This window comes from Mercenaria mercenaria, chromosome 11 (genome assembly GCF_021730395.1).
Source record: "Mercenaria mercenaria strain notata chromosome 11, MADL_Memer_1, whole genome shotgun sequence".
Taxonomy (NCBI): Eukaryota; Metazoa; Mollusca; class Bivalvia; order Venerida; family Veneridae; genus Mercenaria; species Mercenaria mercenaria.
In genome coordinates, this window is record NC_069371.1 from 42652937 (window position 1) to 42666941 (window position 14005).

Sequence of the window (14005 nt, forward strand, 5' to 3'; positions counted from 1 at the left end):
ATATCACTGAGATACAGCAAAACCTAGTGTTAGGATCCTACTAGTCACCTCCTACGATTTTGTAAGGGAAACGCAACTATTTTCTTACATAAGATGTTGCCCAAGAACCACATGGGAGGTAAAGGTGAGACGTGTTAATCTGAAGGCAAATGATCTACCTAAGAAAATGAGTGTTTACATATAATTAATTCAGACAAAAATAAAGTTATCCCCGTTATTCGAATACTGTTCCTATGTGCTTCAGCATTGACGCAACGTTGAAATACGCGCATAAACAGAACATGTATAATAAACAATGGATTCAGTGATGAATGAACTTCTCGGCGGAACCAGTCAAATTACTGAAGTTCTATATATTGGAATTATATATGTGTCAGTATTCTTGTATTGTTTCCATTAGTCAGATCATCGTAACAGCTTTTAGCACATATCAAAAGACCGATGGTAAATTTCCAAACAAGTGAAGTATAGTACAGTCTCTCATTTACTCACAGGTCTCAAAAAATTTGTAACATTTCTTATTGATAAAAATGTTATTACATGTATCTGTATATACCAATATTTTTCACTTATATGAAACTGCAAAAATGGATGATATTTAATTTAAACATGAAGTATAACGACAAAAATGTGTTTATATATAATATCAAAATACACATCTCTCCCAAACACAAAGTTTTAACTTTCTCTGGCAATGTCACTAGAGAAAATATTGTTATATTATACTAATCTAGTGTTCACTTGGTGTGTGAAACAAAACGTACCCTTCATCATTAGCTGTAAAAGTATATACATTCATCAATAGTTCTCTGCTGATACAAACGATTTATTAGTAAAGATTATTATTTAATTTATGAATTTAGCCAAGTGAGTGAGTGAGTGAGTTGGGTTTTACGGCGAATCGACACATAATGGTCATATATCGCCGAGAAGAAGTCATATTGCAAACGCCAACTGTAAAGCATAAACTTTGATGTAAAAATGTAAAGAATTTAGCCAAGGGTTAAATGTTTTATGAGTACACTCAAGATTTAAATCATTATCTAAAATCAAAGTATCAAAAATTTAAATCAGCATCTGGATAACATATAATAGTTATCTAAATGATAAATATTGAAATCAATAGCTAATGGATACCTAACTAAATCAATATCCAATCATTAATGTCTAACGGATTACATAATTTGAATCGATATCTAAATAGTAAACTATTTAAATCATTGCACAATATTTATTGGATAACGAATTTAAATCAATATCCAAATGACAGTGTCTGATGGATTACATATTTGAATCAATATATAATTGATCAAATATTTAAATCAATATCTAAATGCGAAAATGTTCAAGTGGATGATGGGCAAATTATTTGTGGTAATTCATTTTAATATGATCTTTTCATCATGGAGTAACATTTATCACCAACTGACTTACGGAACTTTTATAAAAACCGACCGACAATTTTAATTTCACTTCTTTACAAAACGAAAGCGCAACAAAAATGCTTTCCATAATTGTACTGATTTTAACAAAAAAAATAACCATTTTCAGATGTAGCGATAGGGGCTCCGTACGAAGATGACGGTACAGGAGCTATATATATCTACCCGGGAGTCGGACAGTGTGGCTGCAAAATGGAAGATAAATTCTCCCAACGGATTGCAGGTATTTTTTCGTGATATTTTGATATCTTATTTACTAGAACGAATATCCATATATTGATGTTATAATCCTATATACAGATATGCGTATGTAAAGGCAATATCACATGGACTACTATTACGGTATATTTTGCGGAAGTGTTTGTCGCTCTTGAAAATACAGAATTTGATGGCAATACCACTGCGACGCTAGATGTTTACTTGAAAATAGGTTTAAAATAACTGTTACGATATCTTACAGGAGATTGTCAGTATGAGTCATGTATGTTATCTAAAATGACAGAAGTTGCGGCACTGGATTTTGTATATAACATGTTAAATATAACAAGTTTCTCAAATTCTTTTCTCGTATGAAATCTAATAGATACCAGATTTAAGAATTATATTCACGCAGTTATTCAGCATGGTTACCAAAACATCCGTTCTATGCATCGACTTAGCGCAATGTTTTATAATTCAAGCTTTTGGGGCTCAGAAAGAGAGAGTAAGGACAAATTGCGAATTCCTTTTATCAAAGTACTTGCAGACTTGATTTCATATTAATCAATGACCGTTTATCAAACTTAGTTGGACTTAACAAAATACGAGCGCAGTGACATCTGACAAAGTTCAGAGTAGCTGTTTCATACAACATATAAATTGAGCTCAATCATGTATACAACTCCAAATTGTAAACACAAACAAATATATTACCATGCATGATATAGTAGTTCTCTTAAAAGTGTATAAATTGTAAAAAAAATGTTAATTTTAAAAGTTTCTTGTTTAACGTTGGTATTCGACGAAAGACGAAAGCCTTCACCTAAAATGGATGGAACAACTTTTTCCAGCGAAATCTACGTTAGGTGCCATATTTACCTCCCAAGCATCTAGGCTGGAAACAGTGCAAAATTAATAAAATAATCCAGCACTGTGTCGGGATATGAGCTGCGACCAGGAATCGAACTCGGACCGCTGGCGTTGTATTCTAATCTGCTAGCCAGTGCGACACTGATTTACACGTATATCCCCGACGTCTCAAAATATCATCAAAACTCATATTATACAGAAGCCTTGCACCCTGAAACTGGTGCTGAAGTAAAGTACCATAAAATATAATGGACATTGTAACGTGTTCAGCGTGTAGCATCGGTACACGCCAAGTTATCTTTCCTAGGAGGACCAGTAATGATTTCTTAGTTAGGTGGGAGACACTCAGCATCTCAGAAATTTCCAGTGTCTGAACCAGGATTCAAGCCACAGACCTCTTGATTGACAGTCAAGCGTGTTACCACCAGAACACCGGGCCACCGGGGAATCAACTAAAATATAAATTTATATTTCGAAATAATGCATTTCAAGTAGGTTGTTTTCCATCGGATAACACATATTTATGTCAATTACTACATAGATAATAAACATCGCTTTTATTATCAGGCAGTGATCTTGATGTGGGTATTCGAACATTCGGTTGGAGTATCTATGGAAACGAGGACATAGATGATAACAGCTTTCCAGGTAATATTTGTTTATAAACAGTAAGTATTAGAATTAAGGACGCCTTAGGCTATTAGATTGTATTTATATATGAATGTTATTGATCGTTTACTTTCATATGAGATATTGTGACAAGGCTATAAAATACACTACGCGTAATTACGATGCAGACAAAACTGACTACTAAGATCAGTTTCAAAAGCAATCTCTTAACCAGGTGGTCTCAGAATCCATAGTAATCTTGTGATTTCAGCACATCCAGTCTTCAGTTTTTATTTATATGCTGTTAATATTTTTATTGTCTATGTTCAATTTAACTCAAACTCGTAACTACATATTGGAAAAAATAAGAAAAAATGACTGTAACATTTTACAAAGTGTGTTTGATACCTTGATTTGATATTTTCAATAATTATAATTTTGAATTGAACGAGTCATTTGCAGTTTCAATGTGTAATTAATTGACTTTGTTGCAAAGGCAGCTAATAATATAAGATAATTTTTGTTGCCAAATAGGAAACAGCTGCAATCTACGCCCATGTAAGCTTTATGACCGACTAGTCATAGTTTCCATGTAGTTTTACGTACTTATGTAGATTTTGTTCATATACAACTAAATAACAATTTAGAAATCAATAGCTGACTTATCCATCTAGTAATTGCAAAGAACTTTACTTGGCAATGCCTATACAAAATCACAAGACCGTGTGCATAAAATACTGGTACAACAACAACTTCCCAACTATTCTAGAACTAGAACATTATACTCAAACATCTTTCCCCTGTCTCCCAAACAGCCCATGCTTTAAGTTCTAAAGAGTAAAAAACATCATTTTAATAACTGCAGTGTGGTTTAATGATCATGCTGATTGTAGTTCTTAAATAAATATTTAATGATTTATTAGAATAATTCCCAAATACAAAATATAAAGAGTGAAAATCTTTTAACATTTCTCAATATTTATTGTGTAAGAGAATGAGTGATATTCAACAGATAAAATCACTATAATTACGAATTTTCGTTTAGATGTCCATTTGCAAGCTCAAGTTCCAATGTCGTGAATGTATTTTATTGCATAATTATTCTAACAGTTGACAGTTTAAACAGGTGTATGGGCATACAGAAATGTCGTCCATTTTAATTCTGATCCAACGGGCATAAGGATTTTTAAACATTTCATTGCCTGTCACGAAAAACTCATATCAAACCACCTCCTTTGTTTGTTTGTTTTTTTCTTACATTATATATATGCCGTTCTATGAACTTTTCATGACAGATCTTGCTGTTGGAGCTTACGAATCAAATACAGCTTTCATGTTGAGGGCAAGACCTATTGTGGACGTTCATATAGAAATGAAGATGACACCAAATCCGATACCGTTAAATGGTTCCTTGATAGACTGCTCAACAGATAGCGAGACGCTTTGTTTTAACGTCCAGGTTTTGTTCCAGTTTAATGCTGTAGGAACTAGAAATGGCAACGTGAGCGAAGTTAGTAAGTAGCCTTTTTGCAATATGAGCGATGTTAGTGAATAGAGAGTTGGAAACGTGAGTGACGTTTGTAAGTAGACCTTTGGCAATGTGAGTGTAGTAAGTTAGTGCCGTTTTGAATTTTTATAGGTAATTAACTAGTTGTTAAGCAATGCCAAATGAATGAAAAGAAAAAAACATGACAGAAAAACACTTTTGAAAGACATATAATTTACTGTTTTCACGACAACCGTTCATTTCCGGACAACCGTATAGATGATCTAGACAATCAGTTTTGGTGACAAAACATAAAATATTTTCTCATAATAGAGCTGAGACATTGTCCTTTTATTCGCCGTATTTCCATGTGAAATATTTTTGCATGTTCATTAATATTAATGAGAATGTTTCAAAGTGACAAAAGTTTGTTGTGATTAACATTTTAATATCAATCTTTATGCATTGAACAGTTTAAATTTGATCTTAAAATCCCGCGTTATTTTCTACAATTATATTATTTTGTTACTCTGTAGGTAAATAGTTTAGTTTACACTAAGTATGTTTGTACTTGAGATCACTGTTATCAATAAAATTATTATTTATTTGATTCAGTTTAAAGTTACAAGAAATAAGGCACTGGGAATCGATCTGACTTCAACTCATCCAATAAGATTTGAAAAGAACTATCTAATGACAGCATCGATTCCGTATCATTTTAAAGTCATATTTTGGAATAAAAACTACACGGCCCGTAATTGTACTGATGTTCAAGACGTTGCGGTTCGGACAAGTTATGTGGACGCTTATAGGGCACAAGGAAAAAGCGTATTCTTCCAAACAATCCGAAGTCAGACGCTCTGTGCACATGCCGGAAGGACACATTTTTTAATTCGATAGTATAAATGTATATCTCATTTGGTATATCTCATGTTACCGTAGAGGGATCGATTCCCTATTAATTCTAAGATAACATAATCATCAATTTATTGAATATCATTCTATTCAGTTTCAGTGATATCTTTTCCCCGAGACGTTGGTTTGAGCATTGGTTCATAATATACAAATTAGCTAAACATTACTAATATAGAACATTTACCTTCAATTTACCTTGTTGCAAAATACTATTGCAAAAATACCGAGATACTTTAAGGCCAGATTTGAATTGTTTAATAAGTTGAAATTGATTTATTATTTAGAAAATGTTATTCTTTGACACAATTTCGTCAGTTTGTATATTCTTATAAATATTCATGAATATGCAAAGTAGTTTATTAACATAAGAATACTGCGAATAAAATGTCAGTACCAAAGTTCCATTTTAGTACCCTTCTTATCGTTTGTTTTATCACCAAAACTGACTAAATTATGATGGACGTATCATCTGTATTGTTGTCATTTAAAAAAAAAGGTTGCCATCATAATGGAAACAGTGAAATCACATAAAGGTCAAAAGAGTTTTGTTTTTCATAGTAACTTATTTTACTTTCACTTAGTTGATTCAGCCAAACAATGTAATACCTCTGAAAAACTGCCAGTGGAATGTAAAGGCTGTAGAAAAGAAATGAAATTTGAAAATGAAGACATTTTACGGAACCTCATTAAAGTCGTCCGAAATGTAAGCACGTACTTGGACGTGTATACAGGGAATGTGTTTTCTTTTCTGTAGAGCTCAGATGGACCCTTGATTCTGATACAGTACACAAAAGTAAGGAAGGTTGGAGCCGGGTAAAATTTAGAGGTCCTGATGGCACAGGGACGTGGACGGAAAATATTACGCTTTCAAGCAGTATGAATCGAAATAACCTTAGAAAATACGTCATTGATGTGAAAGTAAGTAATAATAATGGAGATCTTATTAGAGTCATGTACTGAAAGACAGTTGTATTCAAATATGGTATTTTCCTTAAAATGTATTACACTCAGGCGAAAAAATGAAGTCTTGATATATATTGTAAAAAGATGAAATATGATTTAACAAATAACAGTGTTTTCATGTTTTTTTTTTATCTTATTAGGTTTAATTTGTGATTCATTCTTTTCAAGTTCCATAAAACAGTAACCAGGTTTTGTCACTGTAAGGAAGCTTGCCTGTTTCTATGTTTCGTTTGCCTTGTTACATCCCCGTCAACGAGTTTGGGATGCTGTTGTGGTGAAATATCCCTATCAGGAGTTATATGTTGATTCTCCTCGCCCACAGGCGCGGAGTATTTGTGATGGCTTTATTTGAGTGCAGTGGGCAGTGTATGTCGTAAATGAAGTTTTTTTCCTTCCGATTTGCAAAATTGCAAAAAATTTTTTTAAATGTCTGCTCTGGCCAATATAAATGAAATCAGAATTAACAACACAAACGAGAAAAATATGTTTCAAAAGAATAAAGAAGCAGGAAAGAAATCAAAGTGCAGAAAAGAAAGCAATTTGTATCGGACATCACTTTGGAAATCCTTTTCGTTTTCAGTTTGATGAAAGGTTTCCTTTTTCGTGTGTAATAATTTTACTTTCTATTTTATCTTAAATATTTATTTACTATATTGTTGATTTTGTTTTTATGCCACATTAGTTATCTCTAATAGGAGGTATAGATCTTTTATTCTAATGAAATTCCGGATTACTGCTTTTTAAAGTTAATTTATGCTAATTTTTAAACTTTTTTATTGTCTTATCTTTATTGGTACGGTATATAAATAAATTAGTTTATGCTAATCATTGGCAATTATCTATTTAAATTTTTATTATCACTAATTGCGACAACACTTCGGCCCAAGGCCTTTATCAAGTCACATATACACAATTCTTAGATTACATATTTTGCAATTATTCGGGCTAACAAATACATAAGTAACGTTATATGGTATCATTTAAGTGACGTTTACGTAAACAATACAATCGACGTAGACCCGTCATAATTGGGGTACATACTTTCTACTTAAAGCCCTGCTCCGCGGCTATTCAAAATCTATTGTGTGTATGCAACCCATGATTACAATAGGTAACAGTAAACGGCCACGCGCCGCACTTTAGCACGCAAAACTACAGGTATTTTACATAGAATTTAATATATATAATAGACTCTATTTTGACAGGCGTCACTGTTCATTCAGGATTTTCATGCTTTTTTCAGTGACAATTTAAGGTTAAAAGGCAGGACTGGAGCAGGTTTTTAAAAAAACATGCACTACTTTTAGAAAGTTATAGGTTTCCACAAGAAAACTCTTATTAAAAAAAGAATAAAGGTAGGTATTTAAGCAATGAAGTATCTGAATTATTTATTTGAAAAACTGTATCTATTATTATGTCTCCCACCACACAGTGGTGTGGGAGACATATTGATTTACTCCAGTCTGTGTGTGTCTGTGTGTGTGTGTGTCTGTCACAAAGCTTGTCCGCACTCTAAATCGAACATTTCTCATCCGATCTCCACCAAACTTCAACAAAATGTGTCTGCCAATAAGTGCTCGGCCAAGTTTGATAACTAGCCAATTCGACCTAGGCACTTCGGAATTATGGCCCTTGATTTACCAAAAACACTCAGATTTCTTGCGCAGTTTTACCCCTAAACAGGCGCCTATATACTAGTAGTATAGGGGTCTTTTTGGTGTCAAGAAAGCACATGCACATGTGGATTAAGTAAACAAAGACTGACTTATTATTTAGATGATTAGGCAGTTGTGGGAGACATTCGCTTTTCTCAAAAGCATCTCTAGTTTATGTAAGTCTTGGATCTTCGTTAAATATAATTGTTATAGTTAGAAATGAAATTTAACAGGAAGAAATAAGATCAAGGAGACCTGTGTGTTTTTGTATTGATTTACTGGTATAAAATCTAGTCTCGCTGTAAAACGGTAAGTGGCATTTCTATGCTTGGGCGGATGGACCGAAACGTAAAACGAAAAGGGGTTAATATTTTGTAACATTAAAATGCGCTATTTAGCAACAATAGACTGTTAGTAATTTATAGTTCCATCGCGTGTTTTGAACCGTGACGGAATGATACACTTTTTCAGTTGGGCTATATCGGTATTCGGTCCATACCTGGCTGAAAAATCTCTACAGAGTAAGTTAATAGTCAAGTCAGATAGTTTTACAGTATATCATATCTATAAATATATGTACTCTATTTTGGGAATAAATATGTTTGAACTAAATAGTTTATTTATGTATCTTCATACGTGTTGGTTTACCTCCAAAAGGTTAATTACATAAAAGTAAAAAGTTAACCAGAGCTGTCGGAGGACAGCAATGCTCGACTATTCGACAGCCTTGTCAATCGAATGAATATTAAAGTCAAAACATTTAAGGGGCATAATTTTGTAAAATTGCAAAACAGGGTTATGGAACCTGTACAATGCATATCAGCTCATGACAATGTACAATTGTGTGAAGTTTCAATCCATTCCCGTAAGAGGGTACCAAGATACCAGCTTATATACAAAAACGTAACCAAAAACACTATTAAGTTAAAAAAATAACAGGCAAGTATTTTTGACTTGCTAGCACATAATTAACTAATCGATTCAATGAACTGCACAACTTTCTCGTGCAATGTTTATTGAAACAAAAGATTAAAAAAATTAAAAAGTATGAACTTAACAAGGCTCGAACCTCGGAAAGCAAGTTTGTTAAGCCATCGCCATATCCTTTGGGCCAGGTATTCGATTACGTTCATCGATAACTTGTACCGCTTTACTATGTATTTATAGGTTATTAGCTTTGTATCGGAAAATATGCACGAGTTCTTCAGTGGAAATATTGCGCGACTTTAGGAGCGCAATATTCTTACGCTGAAGAACGAGTGCATATTTCCCGATGCAAAGGTAATAACCTTTTTATTACATACGCATCTGCACATATAAATATAATGCAAATATCATAAATTTGTTCATTACATACGCATCTGCAAATACAGAACAAAATAGAAAAATAGAAAAAAATAATGCAACAACACACTCTGAATAACGTCACGCACCCGATATGAAATTCAGGCGTCAGTGTATGGAAAAATATTGACGTTTCCGGTGTACACCAGCGTAACTTAATGAGAAATAGAAACGAGTATGTAATAATACATATTATGTTCCTACTCTTTTCTGGCGAATCAACTGTCCTGTATAAATTAGTGCGTTATTCTGTGACTATATTTTAGATTGATGTGTTATTATCAACTAGAATATTTAACCTCATAGTTATAACTAATATCATCAGCATTTAATTAACACATTATATTTGAAATCTGAGTGGAAAATGCACATATTACCCTTAGGGATATTATTTTGTTTAAACATACTACATTTACTCTTTCGGTAATCAACACCAACCTTATTACACAGTACGTACGTTTGGAACACAAACATCCATAAACAGTGTCTTATTTCTAAGAAATAATTTACATAGCAAAAGAGTGTTGTAACAGTATTTATGCACGATGGGCGGTTATACGTTGGGCGTAATAATTTCACGAGGGCGCAACCCGAGTGAAATTATTTGTACGACGTATTACCATCCGAGTGTACAAATTGTGTTAAAACACGATTTTGCTATAAATTATTTCGATTCTAATATGCCCTTAATCTAAAACAGTAGATGAAATACAGAAGCGTTTTTTCTTGGTCGCAACAAAAACACTGACGTTACCACACGTTAACGTGATGTCATTGTAGCGTAAGTGTGTTTTAACAGAGAAAAGCATATTAGTTTTATAAATCTACTTTGATTATTTTTATAAGTTAAGCATTTTTGTGTTTTTGATGTTTGATATGCGTAATTATAGTCAAACCTTTTACAAATGTCACCTAACAATAAGGCAAAAAACTGGCCTTTGAACCAAGTGATCTGCATTTTAAAGTATCCTTGCTCTATTATCTCAATGTAGGTTCTTTAGCAATATTAAAACAATGGTCTTTCTTGAGAGGTGGCTGATTGCATGACATTGACCGTTTGTCTTTCCAAAAATACTAGTTGATCAGTTATGCCTGTATAAAGTGGTAAAGGTGTTTATAGTAGCGAAGTGTTTAGTCAATATTCATTGCTGCATATCCAGAAGCTGTTCTCCAAAGGAGGAGGTGAAGAAGAAAACAACAAAAACAACAATACCATATAAGTAAATACAACAACGTAATAACATTTGGGTTATATTTTTTGGTCCTTTTAAACTGCGAGTTCCATGCTCCTAGGGGGGATAAAATGATGTTTGTTGTGTTTCATTCATTGTACATCTTAGTCTTTCCTAATTTTTTAACTTAAAAGTATCATATAGAGCCCACATTCCTGATAAGACATTTATCAGAATAATGGTCTTGATAACATCTGAGAGAAGTTTGAAACTCAGTCACTCCGGATGAACAACTACGTTAGTCTGAATTTAAGCACAACCTTGTGTATACAATACATTTCATTCCATCTGGAACAACTGATACGTATTACACCTTTCTGATTCCATATACAAAAAAGTAGAAGTCAGTTTCGCATATGGGACATAATTCATCAATATTTAGGTCACTAAATACAATAAAAATCCTGCTCACACTATAAAGACAATGCTTTTTTCTCCAACATTCATGAAACTCCATCAGAATGTCTGTGTGCCTAGGGTCTGCAACAAAGATATCATTTACTGTTCTATCGGTACTACATACCCTGCTTTGTTTGGCGCGGAGTTTCTTTTTGCTGCACCTTGCAGCAACTTTTGTACTTGTATGATCTAGTTACTGCATTCCTTAAATTTCGTACCTAAAATAGTTTGACTCAATTATATTCGCACCACTATTTTTCCCCACCAATGAGCTGTCATAGTTTGATATTTCAGATGACCTTCAATGATCATTGTACTTAAAATCTTGATTTTGTTATAGTCATTGTCCGATCATAAATTACAGTTGGAAAAAAGCTTTTTTAAATACGAGGGCAGCGCTTCGAAGAGATCAGAATCTGCCTGGCTGGTGAGGAGTAAACATCGTGGAAATAAATGTGTTATACAATCTGCCAAACTGCCGAGTAATTAACATTGTTGTAAAATAGATAAAACAATATATTACCGAATACTATTTGGTTCTAGACCTCCTATCATAGTCTGAGTCCTTATTATCAAACAAAACATTGCGTTTCGTTTTTAAAAGGGTCACGATGATAGGAACTTGACATCTGTTGGTATTCTGATAGATCCAATGAATTGTATTCACCTCAGTCATTGCGTTTGTTGTGAATCACCGTACAAAGGATGTCATCTACAGTTTTGGAGTGCTGGTCGTCGATTAAATAGAGATAGATTGATTCGCATTAATTATTTTACATATAACCAATCATTTTAAAATCATTTGTGTTCCAGTCAGTCGGCAAAGGAAGACCATGCTATTGAAGGTAATTGAGATAGAAGCGGCCATACTTAACTGTACCTAAATATTTATAACTTATAACGTTAGAAACGAAATGTTTCCCCACTTTCCTTAAGGTTTCATATTTTGACTCGGCTGGAATAGAATTAATGCAACAATACTCTTCTAGACATAGGATACGCGGTAAAGAGAATAGTTGAGGAAAGCATGAGCTGTAATTATGACTTTCTCAATAATCTCCTTTTTTAATACATATGTTAATTTACATTTTAAAAAATGCACAACATTATAATACTAAGTATGGTTATATGGCAGAAAATTCTATTTGCAGGGATACAGGGGTAAACCAGAACCGAAGGATGCATGGACACAAGTTCGTATGGAAGGACGGTTTGAACTGATTCCAACAAAGCAAGATAGTTTTACAGACTTGGATCCAATCCTGAAACATGATGCCAAGACGCACATAGTTGAAAATGTAAAGCTGATTTATTACTACCTGAGATATCTGTGAAAATAATTAGATTAATAATTATCTCAAACTGTAGTGTATAAATATTTTTTAAATATAGTTTTTTGTTTTGAGTTTAACGCCGTTTTTCAACAGTATTTCAGTCATGTAACGGCGGGTTTAAATATAGTATCATATTATCTTATGCTCTACGATAATGGTATTTTCCTATTGGGTTCGTTTATAAGACGTCGTATAACGTCACAATAACTTCGTCTTTTAGATTAAACGTACCCAGAACGTGTCCGAAATAAAAAAAGAATGAAAATGTAATGAAAGTAACATCAACACATTAAAGCGTATGGTGTTTTTTTTTTATCAAGTATAGTTTAATTTATCAGTCCGCAATTTTAGCTGAAACAGTACAGTACATGTATGTTTTGGCGTTTCGGGAGTTTTTTGTGCGTTATTCTGTAACTATATTTTAGATTGAGTTTGACAAGAAATGCGACAGTATAACCACGTGCACGTCTGACCTAAAGCTTACGGTAGAGATGTTTCTGACCAAGGAAGGAGTAGTACCTACTCAAGTTAAAGAGGACACAAACATATACATCGATGCTGCTAACATTTTACAGGCAATGACTCATTAACCCTTACCTTGCTAAATTTCTATAATGAACTTGTCCATCATTTAATTTGGTCAGTACAATTAACTGTAAAAACGGATGTGCAGGCTGATCTTGGTCTGCACTTGTCGCAAAGGCAAAATCACTTGCCGTCAGTAGGCTAAAGGTTAATTTCCTTAGGCCATTTTTTTCACCTTCTGTTATACTAAAGGAACCAAATGGTATTATGTGTTACCATGGTTTTAAATTTGTCTGAGTTGTGCAGTATCCTACTAGTATTCATTCGCTGAAAAACTATACGTACTTGTTTCTGTTACTTGTTATTCTTATTTTATATGAAGCTCAAGTTTAAAGCATATAAAACTTGATGTTCCTGGTTGATGTACAGGTAATGCACCTCCGTATCCACAGAGGGTTTATTAGTATTTGTTGATTTATCAATATATGTGTAAAGTATCATGTATGATTTGTAATTCAAGGGTAACATATTTTCTTACTTGCGTTTTTCCATTTTCTTCATGACAAAGGTATGAATATACACTAAATAGTTGGTTCTTAAAATAGGTCATAATGAATTGCAAAAGACGGGGATTAAAGTCTTGTACTTTCCAATATTATGTTGATACATAACTTAGTTTTATATTTCGACTTTTTATATAGCGGTATTACATCAAATTTATAAAATAAGTAACTTTTCTTTGCATTTGAATAAAATATCAACCTTCAAAGTACCCACAGCAAAGACGTATAACAGAATAATGTATGACGTTCATTCATGTCTGCACTGTTTTCCATTTTGCACCAAAAGGGATGGATAACTAAGAAAAACAAGTTTTTGAAAAAAGAGTTATGAACTCTCATCTTATAGCGTGGTTCTGTACTGAATTATTATCTTCCGGTTGAATATGCGCATACAAAATATTTAGAGTAAACAATTTCCTTAAATGCATAAATATTGTTGGGGTCAATTTGTTATTAGAACTTGTTTCACA

The 14005-nt window shown here is 33.1% G+C and overlaps 1 protein-coding gene across 4 annotated transcripts in view; it reads left to right on the forward strand.

Annotated features, from left to right (window-relative positions):
• Positions 1 to 14005, forward strand: part of LOC123532752 (integrin alpha-4-like) — a 51410-nt gene that overhangs the window by 22532 nt on the left and 14873 nt on the right. For all 4 annotated transcript variants that reach the window (XM_045314317.2, XM_053517255.1, XM_053517254.1 and 1 more), the window contains 6 exons: positions 1552 to 1665; positions 3078 to 3158; positions 4415 to 4633; positions 6275 to 6438; positions 12265 to 12411; positions 12873 to 13022. In XM_045314317.2, the coding sequence (XP_045170252.2) occupies positions 1552 to 1665; positions 3078 to 3158; positions 4415 to 4633; positions 6275 to 6438; positions 12265 to 12411; positions 12873 to 13022 (875 nt within the window). The remainder of the gene's footprint in view (positions 1 to 1551; positions 1666 to 3077; positions 3159 to 4414; positions 4634 to 6274; positions 6439 to 12264; positions 12412 to 12872; positions 13023 to 14005) is intronic.